Source organism: Trachinotus anak, unplaced genomic scaffold (genome assembly GCF_046630095.1).
Source record: "Trachinotus anak isolate AG129_WGS33_773 ecotype Australia unplaced genomic scaffold, CSIRO_AGI_Tana_v1 ptg000011l, whole genome shotgun sequence".
Classification (NCBI taxonomy): Eukaryota; Metazoa; Chordata; class Actinopteri; order Carangiformes; family Carangidae; genus Trachinotus; species Trachinotus anak.
In genome coordinates, this window is record NW_027273862.1 from 24,123,265 (window position 1) to 24,145,009 (window position 21,745).

Consider the following 21,745-nt stretch of genomic DNA (forward strand, 5'->3'; position numbering starts at 1 on the left):
AGGATGCAAAATTAACTTTTTTTTTTACAGTTTCAGTTTCAAGTTGATTTGATTATTTATTACTGTTAATTATGTATGCATGCATGCTTTTTAACTTAAAAACATCTTACAATGTGTATGTAATTGCCACACTAATAGTTGATGAAGGTCAAAAGACCAAAAGCCTTTATGAGTAATACGTGTTTCTGCTAAGTGATCAGTGTGCAGGATTTCTGCTTTATCATAGTATTGTCAACTAAGGAAAAAAGTCAGCCAGAGAAATATTACAGTCAAAAATAAAGTCAGTGTCAGGGCAGTTCTAACCTTGCCTGCCAGGTACAACATGTGTGTATCAGCATCATAGAAGGGAAACAACAGTCCTGAGAGGCCGTCTATGTCCTCCTCCACAATTGGCATGGCCAAATCCTCCTGGGAAGAGCAACACACACACACACACACACACACACACACACACACACACACACACACACACACACACACACACACACACACACACAGGGAATTAAACAGACTTGCCCCGCCCACTCTGGCATTAAAGGCATGAGCCATATGGAGGTGTTGTCTGACCTGATCCCAGAGAGCGATCTGCCGGGTGTTCCAGCGGGAAACCCCTGTGGTGAGCAGCCGCTTCATGTTGCCCAGGAACACCACTCGGTTTACACGGTGGTTCTTACAACTGGCTTGCTGGTGGAGCAAAGATAGAGCAAAGCTTTAATGCTGCATACACAGAGCACAGGAGTCCCTCATAAACTAATGGCATGAAGTAGGATATGATTGCTTATAGTTTTATAGTTAGTCTTAGTGTTGCATTCAAGCATAAATATAATGATATCCCATTTACTTCCTACACAGTCAACAATATGGCTCTGTTTGAATCTTTGAAGGTAAATCTGTTTTTCAGTAACAGATCATTTTTATGATTTGTCCCTTTTTCTTTCCCTGCTCCTGCTGCCTCACCTTGATCACCTCCACTTGGTGCAGCAGGGGAGCAGCACATGGGTCTAATCAAAAACCAATTCAAGGTGATCATGCAGCAAGATCACCAAGGTCAAACATTTAGAGGTCGTGAAGTGGAGTAGTTTTCTCTGCTGCAGACTGTGGTTTCTTGCCAGGAGCAGGTGTTGGTGATTGTCGCTTGACAAGAGCTTTGACAATCATTGTCTTTGTAATACAAGAGGTTATAATACGCCCTCTGAGCAGTACTATCTTCAGGGCAGATCAAGGGCTGCAGCAAGTCGCTTTCGGAAAGTGACGAGATGGGCCGGGACTGGTAAGAAGATAACTCTTGTGTTGAGGAATGAGGTTTGATGCAGCAATGTTTCTTCTAGACTGGAAGGCAAACAGCTGTTAGTGTTAGCTATGTAGCGATAGCAAACTTAGAAATAGCTCCTTTACAAGTTAATGAGTAAACTTTAAATAGATGTAATCCAAATATTTAGAAACTGAATAAGTGGGAAAATTTAATGGAGTTTAAATCTTTCTATTACTCTCTGTGGACCAAGAACCAAAGTCTGTGCACAATTCTCAGTATGGCAAAACTGTATGTATGTATGTGGACACAATATGTGACTGCTGAGTATCTAATTCCATAACAATGGGCATTAATCCGCGGCTATAACAGCCTCCACTCCTCTGGGAATGCAGAAATTAGTTCACATTCAGTAACAAGAGTGCTAGAGAAGCCGTGTACTGATGTTCCCAAAGGTGTTGGAGAGGTTGAGATCAGGGCTCTGTGCAGACTTCCTGCTTCTGCACAGTTCTTCCTTGTAGACATGCACTTGTTTATCAACCCTGCTTTGTGCACTGGGGCATTGTTTGTTAAAAGAAAGAGGGATCCTCAGCAAATCACAAAGCTGGAAGCAAACTGTTGAATAAAATATCACTGTAAGCTGTAGCAACAACCAGGAGTAAGATCAAGATTTTCTTTAACTGGAAGTAAGTCCCTGGCCTTCTCAATGAAAACATGGCATGTCCACATACTTTTGTCCCTATAGTGTACTTGCCAACCACTTATATGTGGACACCATCATTTTAAATTCCTGTGGTGAATGAGAGGTTCAGTAGAAGTGAAACGCATGAATGAATAGATCATTTGCTCAGAAAAAGTCATGTCAGTTAGTGAAAAGGATATTTTTAAGTCTGACAACTTTTCCCACAATGTCGATGCACACTCCAATAAAAATATCAGTCCCCTCCCTCTAACCTGAAGGACTCTCCCGGAGCGTGGTTCAATGACTCGCAGCTTCTTGTCTTTGCAGCTGGTGGCCAGCAGGCTGCCGTCTGTGTTGAAGGACATGCTGAGGATGACGTCGGTGTGACAGTCGATCATTTTCACCGGCTCTCCGATCTCCAGGTTCCAGATCAGGATCTGACACAGTCAGGAAAGATTGTTTGGGTGGAGCTGTTAGATGGCTGTGGTGCTTGCTGTGAGGTTGTGAATGAAATTTGACTTTGCTTTCATGTGCTACCGCTGAGACATCAAATAGTAATCTATGAAAATATCCAAGATGAAATAAGACAAATGTCTCATGGCTGCAAAAGAGCAGAGCAGTGGAAATCAAGCCTGTAGAAGGAAATTCTATGGACAGGGCTGCAAAAAATTATTATTTTCATTATTGATTAATCTGTCTATTAGTGATTTGGTATATCTATTCAACTAGAAACATTTAGTCCATTAAAAAAAAGTAAACTAACTTGTCATTTTTGCTTGTTAAATGATGTAAACGTCAACTTAAATATCTGTAGATCAACTAATTGATTAATCAAACACAATGCTCACAAAAATACTTTCATTATTACAAAGTAACTCCTGAAATGAGCTGAACAACAGACACCGGGAACATTTCATTTAACCTACATTTAATACAAGTTAAATCACTGATGCCAGTCTATGTACTGAGTTGATTCAAGCTTGTTGTGTTACCGATGTGGTACCTTATAGTCATAGCCAGCACTGAAGAGGATGCCGCTGCTGGTGGGATGCCACTCGATGAGACCCACCCGTCTGCTGTGACCGTACAGCTCCAGCACCGCCTCCGTCATATTGCGCCTCAGACCACCCTCTGGGATCTCCCATACTCGCACCTGGCACGTTCACAAACACACAGCGAATATAAATAAATACACAGCCCACCATCATGACAAAGACACTCAAAACGCAAATATTGAAACAGGAAACAGGTTAATAGGTGGATTAGATTATTTTGTCAAGGGCCACTATGTGTTTTTCATAAGTCGTTACTATGTGCTGCAAAACACAATCAGTATGGCTGCTTGAGATCCCTCTGATCAAAAATAACACATGCTATCAATGTAGCCCATTGCATTAGGATTAGAGTGGATTACAGCTATGGCCAGAGGCTCTGTGTTGTACCAGAGGAGATTATCCTTCAACAAGTGAAAGTACTATAAAGGACGCAGTACTACAGTGGCTCAGTGGAGTACTGTAACAGGTGCATGTACTGGGGGGAAAAAAGGCCCACAGGGGTCTTAGTATTGGTCATGTAACATGTGAGATTAAGAGTGATAGTGATTGAGATTTGATGTTGTGTCTAATATCACTTTATGTAGTCAGTTAGTAAACAGCTAGCAGACTCTGATGCTCAAAGGCATTTCACATCTGTCATTTGCCATTTTCAGGCCACTGGCGCACAACAACAACATCGACCAGAGCAGCTGCCAGCCGACATCCAATCACAAGCTTGTGTCCAGTGCAAACTCTCTGAATCAGCGACCCTCTGGCCATAATCATTCGATGACCTCTTTGCCTTGTGGGCCAGTGGCCATCAACCCTAGCATGTAACAAACTCATGATTTCACAAATACAGTACGTACAGTCCTCAAGTCTTACCTTACCCTCTGCAAGCTGCTGGGATAAAAACAGACCTTTAAAAAAAAAACAAAGAAGAAGAATGAAGGTCATTTACCGATGTGTCCTCAGAGCAGGATGCAATGATGTTTTCAAAGAAGGGATTCCACTTGATATCCAGTACATTGCCTTGGTGGCCACACACTTTTGGGTAATGAGAGTCCAGGCGGCCAGACTGAAACAAAGAGACAGAGGTACATTTTACATTTACTTTTTCTGTTCTGGGATACAACGCATACAGATAAAAGAAATAAAAATATCTCACATGTCTATACACTGAGTTCACTTTTTGAAACTACTTCACACAATCAGCACAACGGACGTCAGCATGGACTAAACCGTGGATCACTCCTCATTGCTTTGACTCAAAATGCTTTCAAGGCTGAATCATTTTTGTCACTGTATCGGACGATGTGGTGTTTCACTGTTCCCTCCCTGTTGCAGAGAGGTTTACAGCCAATCCCAGGTTTTTGTCATTTTCCCTTCCACCTGAATCTTCACTCCTCCGGCCAGGGATGTATCAGACAAGAAGAAGAAGAATTATTTCCCAGGTCTATTGAACAGACAACATGAAGTGTGGTACTGATGTAAACTTGCAGAAAACAGGGTTCACTCGTGCTGATGTATTTCTACATCTGTAGCTATACTACTGTGTGTATAGATAAATATGTTTAGTTTTGTGCTGCATTACTGGAAATACTTTTAATTCATTTTGTACACTCAGAATTACTTTAAGCAAAAATGGCAGATAAATTTCATATAAATTGAATTAAATAAAAGCTACTTCAGAGACAGTAGAAGTAAATATTGTAATTCTACCAGTTGTTAATGTTTTATTTTTGGGTCAGTGTGTTCTGAGTGACAGAAAGTTTTCTCATTGGAAGAAAAATGTTGTCAGTGTTGATCTTGAAATATGGATGAAGTGTTTTGTCTGCAACATTCAAAAGTAAGAAATGTGTGAGCAAATGTAAAGAATTGTAAGATCTATTGTTCTGTGTGCTAAACCATCAATAAGCGATTATACATTCATGCTGGTGGGAATAGAACTGAGTAAAATGATAAGAATTTATTACATTTATAAGAATGTGTCACAAAAGGATGTTGATTACACAAAACAATAGTAGAAAAGAAGAGAACATGTTATTTTTCTAATATTTAATGAGCAGTGATGAAAATATGAAGACTTTATTCATATTTGCTACTGGATGCAAGTAATGAATTATCTGTGATCCTCTATTCAGATCATTACTGATGGTGAAACAAAAACCATTCTTAGCTGATGCTGATGTGAACATGAAAGACTAACATAATACAATCCAAGTGAGATGACTCAATAAGTCGCGGACAAAAACAAAACAGAGCTGGTTATTGCAAGGGGACGTCTGAGGCGCGATACTGTTGGTGCAATAACCCACAGAGTCCACAGAGGGGCACTGGCTCATAACAACAGCGGACAGGAACCTTTTAGTGTCTGTCAGGATGTCATGAATGTTTGATGTCAATTCAATCCACTGACCTCTTTTCTTTATTTCCTCTGAGATTTGTTCAGGAGCGCTCGGTCATGCTTCAGTGAAATCCTGCGTGTGTGTGTGTGTGTGTGTCCTCACTGAACCGTGAAGATTCACTTCAGATGCATTATCAAGCCTTAACAAAACATCCTTTCAATAATAAATTGTTTACTCTTTTCAGTAAAGTCCTGAAGATGTGTCAGCAGAATCTCTGCACCTTAACCCTCAGAGTGAAATACATGACTTTTCAAACTGGCCCCTAACACTCCTCTCCCAAAAAAAAAAAAAAAAATAGCAGCAGGTGGCAAAATGGTGAAAAACAATCATACAACCTCAGTAAGGCACTGGGCTAAAAGAATTCTGCTTCTTCTACTTCTAGTATTTACTCCTATTGATTGGTACTGACGCCTAGTTGACATGTTACATAGCTGGCACGAAGAGGACACAAAGTGGGTTTCAAATTCTGAGCCACAATTCACATCAATATAATCTCAGCAACACACACAATCGATGCCGTAACTATATATAAACACTGACTATTTTTTCCATGCCACCACTGTAGTTAACCCACTGCCAGAGATGCTGAATGCTTTGCTAATAAGATAAGGAGCAGATGCCAGAACCAAGAGAAATCAATGTCTGCCAAAACTTGACAACAGTGAAGTGAGACATCAATTCAGTAAATATGAGAGAAGAGAAAACAAGGGCACAGTGGAAGGAACACAGAACGATCCGTTAAAAGAACAAACTCACACACATTCTATGATTTCAACATTGGTGCAGACCAGCAGCCTAACAACAGGAGATATTAAGGGATTTCTTGAGGAGGAAGAGGGTGAAAGTTTTCACTGAACTCTCTGACATTTCTCTCTGGTAACTTCCATGTAGCTTTGGACTATCTCACTATGTACATTTTAGGAAAGTATGAAAACTCTTTCTTCATTTCAAAATGTAAAAAAACAAACAAAAATAAAAAGACAAGTCATGCTACAAGTTTTGATGATGAGCTCTTTCTCTAAATGTTACAGTGACTGGGAGGTTTTAACATGACCTGAAAACATTAATAACACTGGCACTAAGGGACTCTTTATTTAGGTGGAACTAATTACCTGCAAAGAAATAATGTCTGATGGGAACCACAGGGTTCAGGAGGTCCATGAGGTATTACGTGGAAATCAGAAATCATAAAGGAACATGTGATGAATAAAACAAAGACTCTTTCCAGCTTAGATTTCACATATTTTAGTGCCTCCACTGCTGCATCTCTACCACAAAATTTAACAAAATTAAGATAATTATAAAAATAGCCCCCACCAGCTGACGTCTATCTGGATGGACTGGCAGGAAAACGACACATTGCAACATTAGGCCTCATTGTCTTTCTGCAGCTCATTTCCTGAGACTGCTGAGTCCTGCTGGTGATGCACACATGTGCTGGTGAGCTACCAACGGCTCCAGTACGCCAGAGGCACACTGTGATTGCTACCAACTCTTATTGATCTGTAATACCCAATAAATCTTTAGTAATGAGGCTTACCTCCGCTGCTCTGTGATCACTGTATTACTAAAACCTATTCCAACAGCGGATACTCAGAAGATGAATGTTTTGAAGATATAATATGGCTCCTCCAGCTGTAATGTGGAATAATGTTTGAATTAGAGAACAGGAGGAACTGATTTTGTTTTAACCGTACAAGTCTGTAATTTTGTTTCTTCTGTTTCAGTTTGTTCTCTCTTGCCTTATGTTTATTCAAAAGACTATAAATCTTCGCAGAAGATTTACAACAGAATATTCTGTGGTATATTCTCCCATATGGCCGGACGCTCTTCACTGAACCAAGAACAACATGCTGAGTCATGGTTAGCAAGTTAAGTGGATCGAATATTCAGCTGCTGCGGTTTATCTCATGTTAATGGTCTAATGCATGCTCCTGGTGCTTTTTCATGCATGTCTGCTGTGCCTGCAGTGTTTGGACAGTCAGGTGATCTGGTCACTGGTACTGGATCAAAGGTGCACTTGTCTCAGGACCTTGTTTACAGCAACGCCAGACTACAGTGATGGTTCAGCTTAATGCTCATCCCCTACACTGTAGGGAAGTAATGCCCCTGTTTGTGAATATGAGCATTGTCTACCATGTTGGAAAAAAACCTTTCTTTCTATATATGCCAACAAAACATGCATTGTAAAATACCCTAGATGACTTTAGAGTAGAAATCTATACATATATCATATAACACATTAAGTCCTGCTGGTAAACCAGCCTCAATGTGCTGCACACACTGTAGTATTCTGTATGATACATAGTAATAGTAGTACTTCTACAGTGTAGTAGTAGTAGTAGGAGTAGTAGCAGCAGCAGTGATTCAAAAGGCACCACACCCAGTGCTCTCCCTTTCTTTGTCTGAGGTGACGAAGAGGTGTTTGTGACCTTATGTGTCATCTTCTTGGCTGGGCGGCGTGACAGCTGGTGCCAGCGGTAGTCCTTGCACTTGCTAGTGGCATCGTCTGGGGTAAACCATATGGCCGTCTCGCCGGCTGTCATGGCAATAAGTCTGCCGTGCTCACGCCTCGCCATTAGCCATACCCACCACAGATTAGTTTGTTTATCTAATGGAACTGGAGGAGCTCATTTTGAAAGTGCACAAGTGTAAGAGTGCTTTCATTAAAGAAGGGGAAAACTGAAAAAAGATTTTTGATTTCATTTATTGCTGATATTTTCTACCTTGTTTGAAAATATAAGTCCAAACCTAAGTCTCTCCTGTCTTATTGTCATTTTTCTATCTATTCTCAGTGACCTCATGTAAACGCCACACCACAGACTGCTTTTGATGATGGCATCTACTAAACTAGAAATGATTCAAAAGGTTGGCTGACTTTTGATAAACTTTTTATTCCACAGCTGTAACATCACACATTTAGCAGAATATGCACTGTATGCAGAACCTTGAGAAAAACATTTTAATGGTCTCTTAAAGATGAAGCCGTTCCAGCATAAACAATCACTCAGGTCCTCTTAAATGTTGCCGCAACATTCAGAGTCTCACATAAGGCCCCCTTATAAAATAAATAAAGTAAGAGACATGTTTTTACTGCTTTTATACAACCTTATTTTAACTGTTTTATACAAGGCATCACTTAAGTTTGCTGATTTGTTGTTTTGATCAGAAACATCAGCCACTGTCCCACAGAAGCTGCCATCCATGCTGATGCTGAGCATGATAAACACCTTTTCTGAACTCGTCAACTCAGCAGAAGCCCCGGGAAATGCTTAAGTGCAATACTTTGACTTGCAGGAAATCGATCTAGTTATGGGCTTTGGATGAGTCATGCAAAGAGTCATTACGCAGTATAAAAAATACCACAGTCAAAATATGATATTCACTTCAAGAATTATTGGTTAGCCTGCTGTAGATGATAGTGTGCAATAGGTATTTTCACCCTCTAAGAGAGAAGATACATGATCATAACACTCAGCTGACATCCAGACAATTACCACCTTAACTGCCTTTTTATTATCAGCAGAGTGAGAAATAAAATTACTACTAATATTAGCTTTTTTTCTCTGACTTCAGTACTGTCATTGACACATACAGTATTATCTGTTTCTGTCTTTCTCAGTGAATCCTGTATAATTAAATGTCACTATCTACTACTGTCCTTTATAAATATATTATTGGAGTTACCAAAACCACCAGGTGGTCACATCAGAAAACCAGCCGGTAAGACCCTCTCTTTCTGCCTATGCAAGCAACCATTTATAAACGAACACTGTGCCAGGAAGTGTTACTTTCATTATGTGATGCTGTGCCACTCTCCTTCAGATTGAAAAGCTCAAAACAAAGGAGTTTCATAAACAAAGAATGCTGCATGGTAACTGCCTGCAGTCCCACCAGCTTTAAAAGGCACATCTCAGTGAAGCAGTGTAGGCAGACAAAATGAAAAAGACCTTTTCTTTAAGGAATTTATGAAAGGTTATATAAAGTGATGATGTGAACCCTCATTATGTACTCTGTTGCTCTCTATATAAAATAATGGAGCGTGGCAACAGTGGACAGTTTGTGACTTCAGATCTGAAGAAAAATAATAAAAAAGGCTGACATCACTGAAGCACTTCACACAAACTCTCTAATTGCCTAAATCGCAGGGCGCACTCACATACACACACACACACACACACACACACACAGACAGCCAATAGTCTGTCTTTTTCCACATGATGATGTACAGTAAAATGTAGCTGAGGCCTCCCTGCTTCAGACAGCAGAACTGCTCAGCCTACTGAATACTCCTTCTGCCTGATAACAGCTTGACTCGACCCTGCTCGGCAGCCAAGAGCTTTTCAAGTACCTTGGCAGAGTCTCTCTTAAAGAGGCAAAGCACTCTATGGTTTCTCAGACCTACAACGTCATTTATGAGGTGGAGTCAGACGCAAAGTACATCACAGCCTTTTGGAAAAATATCGCAAATATTTGTGCAACATTGTTGTTCATACAGTTACAAAAAAAGGAACACAACAATAATCAGCATCCAATATGAAACATAATGTGTTTTGCTGACTATGTGAGCGCCTCAACTTCACTACAGGCACAGCATTTAGAAACTATTCTACACTCTCCACATCAAAGCCAGTATCACCACCTCAAATCAAATATGTTTTCATTTAATGTTTCATTTAATGCAGTTTTTGGAAAAAAATACTTTCCACAAACAATTCCTCACTTTACTATTTGCATAATACTATCCACTTAAACTGTGCAACTTTAAGACTTATCTTCCACAAATCAAATATTTGCAGTGTATAATTCAGCAAAAGCAATAAATCAGAACCTATTTTCTGAATGTAAAGAGTGAGAAGAAACACGCTGCCTTTTCCTATAACACAAAAAAGAATTTCACACTTTTCAATACAACAGTGCTCTTTTGTGGTATTTATGGGCAGCACTGCCATGCCTTTATGTGCTCCTATTGGCAATACAACCCTGTGAGTACTTTGCCTTTAGATTCTGGCTGGAGGATTTAAGGCTGGCGTGCTTTGCAATAGCAGGTAGGGTCTGTGCTTGATTTATGTGGAAACAGCTCTCCAACTTCAGATTTTATTATGCTATGAAGTAGCTGAAACCACAGTAATTTATAAAGCTACAGACAAAATGTAAAGTTTGAACCCTAAAAGAATGTGTATTATGTTTTTTACCCTGGTTGGCATAGCAACAAACAGCCAATTTAAGAGTGCAACAGTGGCAGTTACCTGGGATACAGGTATAACAATGAAAGAGCCCCCGCCGGCGCTCTCTGTGACGACTGCAACGAACTTGGAGTTGACGGCACAGAAGTGGTTGTCATGGACGTTCTTGGTGATGGGGACTCCGTCGAAGCAGTGCTCCCGGTTGGCTACTTTCCCGTAGACATTTCGAAACTTGGAGCTTCGGTAGGTCGGCCGCCATGACATCTGAACAGACAAAAATAAAAATGGATGAACCTAACTACATGTCCACTGATTTAAGAAATACAAACTTTAAAAAAAATTTAACAAGAAATTAATCGTTTAGTGAATAAAATGCCTGAAACTGTGGAAAATGAGCCCAAGATGATGATGTCTTCATGTTGCTTGTTTTGATCAAAAACAGCCCAAAGCCCAAAGATATTCAGTTTACAAACAGAGGGAAAAACAGCAAAACCTCACATTTAAAAGCTGGAACCAGTGAATGTTTGGCATTTTTGCTTGATAAGATTTTGAATTCATTTTTTGATGAAATGAAATGTTTCGCTGATGAATTGCTTCAGGACCTTCCTGTTCTTATTAGTCTCTATCAACATGTCCTCTTTTAAAACCTGCTCAGTGTGTAGTTTTACAAATCAATATCTATGAAGGATAATGGTTTTAACCTGGATTCACCTTATTAAAGAAACTGTATTGTATTGTGTACTGTGGTTAAGTTGTAGCTGTAGATGATGCCTCTGTTTTTGCCTCAGAGGTAAGTGTGTAGAAATGAACTGAGTAGCAAATTTGTCATTGCAAGAAAAATTGCAATTACATGGCGAAGAGAAATGATCTTTTTCTGTAAGTATTCTCAGGCACTGGACATGATGTACTCTGAATGATGACTGTAAAGAAGGAATCAGTGAAGTCTAATGGCACCTTCCCATTTACCAAGCCCACAGTTGCAGGGTGGGCTGTCCCATCTGTGCAGACATGATAACAGTCACACATGCAGTTGTGGGAAGTCGTCCAAACTGGTCATGGGAGTGAGACTTTTAAAGGGCGAAAACTGTGTTGACACTGTTTCATGTTGCCTTAGAGCCAGTGAGTAATGAGTCAGGAAGGAAAGCAATAGTAAAGATTCGTCCAAATACCATGATCACTGAAAAGACAGTTGTATAAACCAAAAATGATTAATATCTGCCTGGCACAACACATCACAGTGGGTCTCGTTGTTTGTCACTCAGTTTTAGTTCACAGGGATCTTGGAGAACAGAGAGGCAGCCATTGTTTGCAGCCACTACACACAACAAAAGAGAAGTGGATATGTTTGACTCAAGACGCTGCTTTTGTTAGTCACTTCACCACAAGAATGCACTGATGGAGCTCTTGATTTTGGGCATGAACTGGCTCTGCTCTGTCTGAGGACTGAAAAGTTGACTCAGTCACAGGAAGTGGATGTCAAATGACCTTTGTTCCATAAGGAAAGATGATGTGGGAATTTCTCGATAATCAATACGGCTACATTTTAAGACAATTTCTGAAACTGCATCAGCATATGAGGACGATTTCAGTGACACAGCTGACGGACACTACATCACTTCACGAAAGGAACTGTGGGGGGAGAGGATGCATGATTCTTGTCAGATCAGTGGCAGCAATGTCGGATGACATCAGGCAATCCTCTATTCAGCATTGTTCCTCAGATAAGGAGGGGAACTGGGGTGGAGTGGTGTATGCATGCAAATAGAAACATCCCCTGACCGTGCTGCTGCCATTGTCTTTCCCTGTCCCTTTCCGTCTCGAACCAGACTGGAGAAATGGTAAGTGTGGGTGATTTTCTCTCTCTTCAGCACTTAATATGTGGTAACTGTAGTGATCATTCTGCAGAATTACAATACTATATATATAAATATATATAAATGGTGGCTACATTATTGCAAACAAAATTGAAATCAAAAGCCAAATGATGCAACATGGAAATGAAACATAGACAGGCATAAGACATCCATTTATAAAACCAATATGACTCTACTCTGAGCTGGTCATATGAAGCATATATACATCTCTCCTTCAGCCCATTCAAATCCATATCGACTGCTCTGAAGCCATGTCTGTATGCGTAACATAAAGGCAGCTTGTTAAAGAATTAATGTAGAACAGAAGAGCAGCAGAAAGTGGCCTGAGGGACATTTAGAGGGGAGGGAAAGAGGAGACTCATCTGCTTTGAGCTCTCTTCACAAGGATGCTCATTCATTGGTCACTGGCGTATGGCACAGAGAGGATGTCTGTCAGTGTGTGTTTGTGTCCTTCTTATCTCACGAGTGTTTGCAGCATAGGAACACACACAGAGTCAGTGAGCAGCGGCGTGCAAATACAGAAAAACACAGCAACTGAGAGAGGAACTGACTTCATATCTACCAACACAGATCACAAGACTTGTGTGTTATGAGCGTGATTCCCTCTGGGTTACACAGTCTGAGGCCTTCTTCACTTTACAGACAGCTTTCTTCTTTTTTGCATGTTTTTTTGCATGTTTTCACCATTAAAATGTTTTTATGCAAAGTTGGACTCACATATAATCTCCCTCATATCTACTCTACATGACATATATGACATATCCTCATAATCAGCTTACTGAAAATGTCACCTTACCTTACTAGTGTCCTCAAAGTGACACTACAGTCACAGTGTTCCTGCGGCCTTCTCAGTTTGCAAACATCCACCTTCCTTTCTAAGCCAGCTGCCAGGATCTCTGCTCTTCCTTCCTTTCCCTTCAAATCCAAGCAGGCAGCATGTGTGCGCTCTACCTCCTTCTCTCTCATGTTTTTCCCCCCTCCCCTTTAAACTTGCTCTTCCCTCCCTCTTCTCCTCCTACTAGTACCGATAGCTGCAGGGCCAGCACTCCCCCCTCTCCACCCACCCACCCACCCTTCCTGCTCTTACCATTCTCTCCCATCCTGTCACTCAGTCTGCCCTGCTCCGTCTCTCACTCTGTTTTTGTCTCTACCGCAGCTCCAGCTCCAGCCCAGCACAGTAGAAGTGTTAGATTAGTAGCCATTCATCCTCCTTCCTTTCCCAGTGCTTGTTTAGAATCAGGAGGCCCTTGTGGTTGATTCCCAGCACCAGCAGCAGTTTTTCACTCCCTTTGTCCCTTTCCCCCTGTTTTAATCTCTTATCTCGACCTGGTTCTACAGCTACGGGGCCTCCTCAGAAACAGGTCTGTTGACTGATTGACTGAGTGATCAAGTTTCCACATTGGTCAGCTGATTGCCATGTCACTGAGTCCTGAAGTTGCATCACTGGTCAGCTGGCCGAGTTAGGGTTGGAGTTTCCTCCTTGTTTGTTGCTCTTTCAAAACGATGGTGCAAACGAACAGTGTTGCCAGTTTAGTGCCTTTGCTGCTAGATTTACTGACTTTTCAATCCCCTTTAGCAACCGTTTCTTTTTAAACCACCTTGCAACTTTTTGGACAAACATTAGCTTCTTTACGTAGAGGAGAATTGTCAGCATTGCTTAGTGAGTCCGAGCTTGGGCTTTCCCTCCACAGGCAAATGTCTCTATTTTGACCACATGGCAGCTGACAACTGTTACCAACAATGTATGAACATGTCAAATTAATCTTGTAAGTATGTAAAAGTTAACATAACATCTTTTCCTGTAAAAGTCTGTTTTAGCTATTTATATTGTTACAGTTATTATAAGACATACGAGCTGAGTCTGATTCATCTATTACAATTATTATGTTAGCGTAGTCTGAAATGTGTCAACAAGGTGCAATCAAGACTTGAAATAGCTGAAGTTAATTTGAGCATCAGTGTTTGCTCCAATAAATCTAAATGACTCCATCAGGAACAACAATTACATTTTATTAAAAAAAAACACTCCTTGCCAGGAATATGTTTTTTTCCATTTACAAAATAATATTAGGGAACCTGTAAATCCTAAACATGTCTTTTGCATCCTATTCAAATGCATATTTGAAGATTTAACAGGGCTGGAGATAATAATAAATCCCTCTCTGTTCCTCTCTAACGAACCCTGAGGTCTCTCACAAACGGTTTCCGAGACGGCCCCTGGTCAGTTCAACATATCGAGGCAGGTGTTATAGTGAAAATTGCTTCCCTTGACGATTGTCTGTGTGTTTGAAATGTAGATGGAGCCCAGCAGTTTGCCTTGGCCTCTTGGTTTGGTGTGTACGCATGTGTGTCTGTAAGGTACTGTCTTATGTGTTGTACATGTGTGTTGGTCTCAGCGTATGTTTCTATGTCTCACCATAATTTGTTTGTACCAGTATACATTTATAGCTGTAAGGCAGACCACTCCAGAGAGCAGTGTGTTCACTGAGTTTTTTTTTGGTTTTTTTTTTTACATCTTGCCTCAAGACACTGCTGCTGCCGCCTGGTGCACACTCAGTCTCTCTCTTTCTTCCTCTCTGTTTGAGCTTTTAACCCTCTTTCCAATTTCCTAAAAGAAGCAAATCCTTTTCTCAATTAAAAACAGTCACCAAAATATAAAACCAGCTGTCAAACTGCTACAAAAACTAAACAAAATCCACTTTCAAATACTTATTTTAATAAGAATAGCAGCATTACTTGACTGTACTCTTCATTCGCCCCAGCTGCAGTCAAACGTCCACTCTCTTCCTGAACTGAACGCTGTCAATGACAACACACAGACTCATTATAAACCACAAAAGGCCATTCAATCAACACCAAATCAAATCAATGGGTAAAACTATTCCAATCAAGATTTTCTCAGTGCTGGTGCCAAATAAGGAAGTCGGACCATCTGAGCTCACATTCAACAGATACAAAAGGCAAATCATGTCTTGTAGCTCAGACATAGTGAAGCCCTGTCAAGCCACCATGTTATGGGCTGTCTTTTCCTCCTCTCCCTTGGCAGTGACCCTGTACAGTCATTTATGATGACTTCCCATCGCTGCTAGGAGTAAATATCACAAAAAGAGAGATATCCTATTGGCTCCCTCTGCAAATACAATCTCTCAGCGTGAAGTGGGCACTCCATTCCTGACTCACACAGGAAGTGTCACAGCTTGGCTGGAAGTGCTGAAATATTTTCCACACTGCTATAGAAATGTCTGATGGGACTGTTGTATTTATAAAAGGCTTTTTGTGTGCTGGTTATTAGAGAAAAGTATTGGAGCAAAGTATTTGCATTTTACTAGTTATCAGCTGACAGTCAGCATCATTGACTGCATGGCAGCTGACAGCAATCTCAGTTATTTTAAAAGATAAAAGTCTGTCAGTCTGTTAACAACCATGTGCTCTTCCATTGAATGTAAATACGTATGAAAAGTTTATTTTATTAGAACCTTTACAAGACATAGCTCTGCTGAGATCGCTTATAACCTACAGATGAATTGTATGTATTGTAAAGGGCAAAGATTAGGCTAATTAACTTTGGTCAACAGACGGTTGAAGTGAAACTTGGTGAGGGACTCTGAAGTAAGAAAACCAAATTAAAAATCTCATTTATATCTTTAATTACAAGAAATTCAGCCTTGGAATATAAACCCTTGGAACATGCTACTGGGACAGACATCATGACTTCAGCTCCTCATGAGAAGCCTACAGTCTTACTGCACAAACAAAACCATCTGAAACTAATCCATAATGTCTGATGCACACAGAACATGCATGCAATGTTTGGTTAAAGTGCCACACACGCAAAAAAGTAAACAAAAGACATGACCTACACTGCAGGCCATAGGAGCTGTGAGCAAGTGACAAATGGAATAAAATAAAAAACAGAACAGAATAGATTTAACACACCTGCTCCAGCAGCCCAGAGTGACTCAGTCCATCTGGCCTTTTGTCAGGTTTTCCAGATGGCCAGTTCAGGAATGTTGGAAAGGTAATCCTTTATTTGAAACTGTATTGATTTCAATTAGTTGAAAAGAGAGGAACTCACTCAGTCCCCATTATCTTGTCCATTAATGTCTACTGTATTATTTCTGGAGTTTCTCAAACAATAAAATGTACACATAAGCTCACCAAAGACTCAGCTGCAACACACCACATTACAGTGAACAGTTAAGTTTGGTGAAAGGGCAAAACTTCCTATTGTTCAGGTCAGCTTTCAACTAGCAGTAGGTCAACACTCAATTGGCAGGTGGAAGGGGCTGCAAAACTACAGTATACCCCTGCATTACAAAGCCTTTAAACTGGAGAGACACCCATATGATATCTCCTTGCACTGCAGGTGCAAAACAATGTGAAGGTGTTTCATCAACAGCTGTAGATTCAGCCTGTTGTTGACGGGTGACAGGGTTTAAAGGTGCACTTAGCCCCATTTGTAACCATTCTGTACAATATGTCGACCTGTCTGTCAATCATTCACACATTCATGGTCCTCAGAGTAGGAATCCCACTCACTTTAATCACTTCCTGACTGTGACAGTTGTGGTTCAGAGTGAAATATTTAAATATCTGATGGATTGCCAGGAAACTTGCTATACACATTCAAGGTTCCTAGAGGAGAAGTTTTAATTCTATTTCATTCACTTACACAAATGATCCTTTGACCTTTGACCTCTGACTGATCCTCTACTGACACCAGAAGTTCAATGATTTTACTTATTTAGTGAAATATATCAACATCTACTGAATGGATTGGCACCAAATTCAGTAAAGACATTCAAGAATCTCAGATTGGTTGTATTACTGTATTTGGATGACTTTGGAGATCCCCTGACTTTTCCTCTATCACCACCTTGAGGTTGGTAGTTTTTTGTTTTTTATTGTGATAACTCTAATGGATGGATTGCCATTAAATTTGATTTCATGTTCCCCTTGGGATGAATTGTAACAACTTTAATGACTTTTCATCTAGTGTCATGATCAGGTCAAAACCTTGTTGTTCAGGACTTTGGTTCATGATCAAATACCTGCCATTAGTAAATGTTAGCATGCTAACATGCTAAACTAAGATAATGAACATGGTAAAAAAATATATATATATACCTGCCAAACATCAGCAGAGTAGCATTGCCATTGTCAGCTTGTTGTGATGTTAGCAGTTAGCTCAAAGCATGACTGTAGTCTTGTACTGACTATGCACACCACTGCCCCAGCATGTAATAGCTATCACCGTGGAGAAGAATACCAAAGGGCGGCAGGACAGTTTGTGGAAATATTGTTAAAGCTCATTCGACATGATACAACAAAATAGGCACCTGCTCATCAAATCATAGCTTATCATATTATAGCACAGAAAACCTTTGACCTCAGTAAACAGTAACAAGAGCAGAAAACTAACTGAATCTATCTTAATTAATACCTTGGTAACAACAACAAACAAATTTATATTGAGAATTCCTCTTTATACAGTCTTTGCACCACAGATAGAAGCTTGGTGAAATAGCAGCCAGTGCTGCGTGAGTTGTGGTGTGTTCATGATGATGGGGTGATAATGACAGGAGATGCAGAAGCTCAGCTAATGGCAGCTCTTAGGCCTTAAGCCAGCCCTATTAAGCAGTGGTAATGGTGCAAAGAGCACACTACTGAAGGACAGGAGAGACAGACACCCAGCTGAAGGGCACTCATCAGAGCACGTAAACATGGAGGAGATGGTGTCCCAAAGTCCATCCAATGTAAAAGGAGTATTTTTTGTCAGCTGTGTTGTCATCCAGGTAATTACTGTGGGTATATACTGTAGTGTTTCCTAGACATTCTGATATGTCTTTCTTTCATCCTTCTGTCTAATATACAAAATATTTCACATTCAATCACAAATCAGAAACACATTTTTTCCATTTCCGCTTATAAAGGTCAGTCGTCCAGGAACCTGAAAAAAGCTCTAAATTAATCATCTCCCCTGTGCTTGCCTTTGCTTTTCCCCCAGGAGTTTCTGCCACATGCTTTTTGGAGCATAATGATGTGATCTGGGCCCCACACCCCGAATGACAGAGGGGGGGGTGAAAGAAAAGTCCAGAGTAAAGACAGAGAAACCAAGGAGGATATATGAGACAAATGCAGATAAAGGGAGATGGACACGGGCTAAAAGAGAGAATGAGGGATTAAAGGTGAAAGTGAAGAAGAGAAAAGAGAGGCAGACAGGGCAGCGGCAGACTGACACAGAGTGATGAAATATTTAAGGAACCAGAAAAAAAAAGCAGACAGAGAGGAGGAGCAGAGGAGGCTTTCTCCTGACAGAGATTAACTCCCCTCTGTCAAACCACCTGCGTACTCTGCAGACACACACACACACACACACACACACGAGAGAGAGAGAGAGACAACTGTCTGGAGATAAATATTGATATTTTCAGGATTTAAGAACTCTCAACTGTAGCATCAGAATGAACGATTAAAATATCAATGTCCAAGAAGAATTTAAGCTTAATCATTTTATGAGTAATAATATAATATTATTTATGAAAAATTATATTGTTATTAAGTGTTATATTGTATTTCTATCTGTATATTAGAGTTTACTGTTAATACAGTAAAAAAATCTGTTGTAGTCATTTGATGTATGAGTTGGAAGACACAACTTTGAATTTCTGCTCTTCACTTAGTGGAGTTCTGTTTGAGCAAAGCTAATACATAAAGATAATTGTTATTGTGTTTTGGGGAGAAAGCTTACAAACTATCACAGAAGCAACCTTAAAGAGAGTTGATTTATGGAATAGTACACAAATCTCATCAGCTCTGAAATGAAATCCCTCTGGCAGAGGTTCAAATTGAGAAAGGCAAATAGAATTGAGCCCAAAACGCAGGAGCAAGAGATGAAGCAGCCCTTTCATCAGAATACTGAAATCCATCACTGACGAACAACCACAGAAACAGCTCTGTGGAATGATTAATTAGTCATTGAATTATTAATTCAGATCTGTTCAGATGCTGCATTGCAAAACTTCAAGGTGACTGCTGATGGAACATGTCGACTTGCAGGAGGTTGGATCATTGGTCATTTAACCCAGACCGCCAGCGTGCATGCTAACACTGCAGCCTAAAGTATGTGAAGAAAGTGTGTGTGGCTGAGCTGCGATACTTTAAGTGTGTTGAAGTGTGCTTGTGTCTGTGTGGTATAACGATACCTGAGTGTACCAACAAAGCAGTGTCACACTGTGGGATTACCACTACATGCACACAGATATGATCTTGGTGCCTGTTCTCCTGTCAGTTATACATTTCTCAAAGTCTAACCAAGAGAACCAAAATGGTGCTTTAAGCAAGTTAATCAATGCAAAAGCTGTGCAGTACTGGTGCATAATTAGCCTTTGTCACAGAAGACACTTTAACACGTCACAGTAGGAAAAGCTCAGGTAAGAATAATAAAATTAACGATGGTTTAATTACAGTTAGCAGCTTTAGTTTCAGAGTCTTGTGCATGCTGGCTCACTACCACACTGTCATGGCTTACTGGCACAATTAACACCTATTGTTACTTACGCTTTATTACTATGGCAAGTCAAATGTCTGCTGTGAAAAAGGCCTATGCATCCTAACAGAGCTATAGCAAACATTTTAGAAAGAAACCCTAACCATGAGCTACAGCACAGGAAGACTGAAAAGCCATGGGCAGCCACTAGTTTCTCTTCTCCATAAAAATCATCAATCAATCCATTCACTGGTTCAAACACTGAGTCATCTCTGATAGTTTAAATCATCTGGTCTTTTCCCATACAAAGTATTTATTGCTCAGTTTTACAGAAGTCTAGTTAAAAGCTACTTGTTCATCCAAACTGGATGAGGCACAAGGTTTTTAAGTTCAGAAGATTCAGTATGCCAGGTGATCCTGCTCAACTATGTCAGCAACCAGTTGGGCCGAAATCCCTTTTTGGTTTCTCTACCCTCTCGATCTATCACTGTCTGTCTTGCTCTCCGTTTTCTCTCCCTCTTATGTCTTCCAACCATCCCTCTCTTACTCTGTCTGTCTTCACAGGACTGGAGGGATGGAGAGTGTGAAAAAACAAACCTAGACAGAGAACGAGGCCAAGCCAAGTGCCAGACCATCTGCCTGGCTACGGACTTCTCCATTCCAGACAGTGACTGTCTGAACCTTGGATTTGTGCTGCTCGAATACTGATCTTCCAATCATTTATGTGATATGTTTGGAAAGACACGGGAGAATGCAGTAATTAATCCAAGAAGGAACAGAATCGGACAGCTCTAATATTCCACTTTCCAATAGAAAATAAATCAAAAGTTCATCAGAAAAATACATTTATACAAAGCAAACAAAAATTTGTTTTAATATTTGACATAGTTGATTATTGAGAAGATAATGTTACAGGTGTAAGTAAGTTTGTATATACAATGAATCTTCTGATTTACACTCAGAGGTTAGATGAAATGAAAGCAACTGTAGAAATGGCAGAAAAATAAAGACGCCTCGCTGGTGGTCCTTTGAGTTTCTTCACTCACACAATGTGAATGTGAAAATGCGTGTATCTCTTTGTGGCCATGAATGTGCTCAGCAAATGTTATGGCAGTCACCTACTAGATAATGAGATACAATATACTGTGTTGACCATTTTGGCATGTGTAGCGCTAGAGGGAATTTCATTAAGTGTCCAGTGTTGAAATCATTCATCCTCTGGGGAGCATGGATCAGTAAATTCCATGGTCTCTCTGATTTCTACGTTTTTATTTCTCTTGTATACAGGCAGACATTTTGGCACGATGGTGGTGTTACATAAGATCTGAGGGAGTCACCAGAAACCTGAGGAATCATTGTGCAACCATGAATTTTCACAGAAAATCTTTCCACTAGTTGTTAAGATATCTTGCCCTTGACCAAAGTATTGTGGAGACGAACTGACTCACAGCAGGTGCAGATGCTGGATATTAGTGGTGAAAAGCTATTAGACAACCATTTGTCTGATACTGTTACGCAAGGCAATGAGATAACTAATGTCCTTGTACAGGAACCTGACGCACATCAATACGATATCGGTGCACCAGGTCAGCACTCTGCAATCTCTTCATGGTTACTCACAATTTAATGGTCGATTTACATTGAAGGTGGGTCCATGGAGTAACTGCAGGTTCAATAAAATGATGTTCAATCTATGAAAAAACTGGCCCAGTATGTGTAGTTGCACTCCTTATTATAAATCAGTTCATCATTTGGACAAGGGGAGCTGTGGTTTGCTGATGCTGGATGAGAAACTGGATAAATGAGTGGTCAGAGGATGGCAG

The 21,745-nt window shown here is 40.3% G+C and overlaps 1 protein-coding gene across 3 annotated transcripts in view; it reads right to left on the reverse strand.

Annotated features, from left to right (window-relative positions):
- coro2ba (coronin, actin binding protein, 2Ba) overlaps positions 1-21,745 on the reverse strand; it is a 47,281-nt gene that overhangs the window by 8,482 nt on the left and 17,054 nt on the right. For 2 of the 3 annotated variants that reach the window (XM_071489177.1, XM_071489176.1), the window contains exons 4-9: positions 10,623-10,823; positions 3,927-4,043; positions 2,935-3,084; positions 2,204-2,368; positions 568-684; positions 304-408 (exon numbers count right to left, since the gene is read on the reverse strand). In XM_071489177.1, coding sequence (XP_071345278.1) covers positions 304-408; positions 568-684; positions 2,204-2,368; positions 2,935-3,084; positions 3,927-4,043; positions 10,623-10,823 — 855 coding nt within the window. Of the gene's footprint in view, positions 1-303; positions 409-567; positions 685-2,203; positions 2,369-2,934; positions 3,085-3,926; positions 4,044-10,622; positions 10,824-13,229; positions 13,394-21,745 lie in introns of those variants that run through there. The other variant, XM_071489178.1, reaches the window with a different exon arrangement.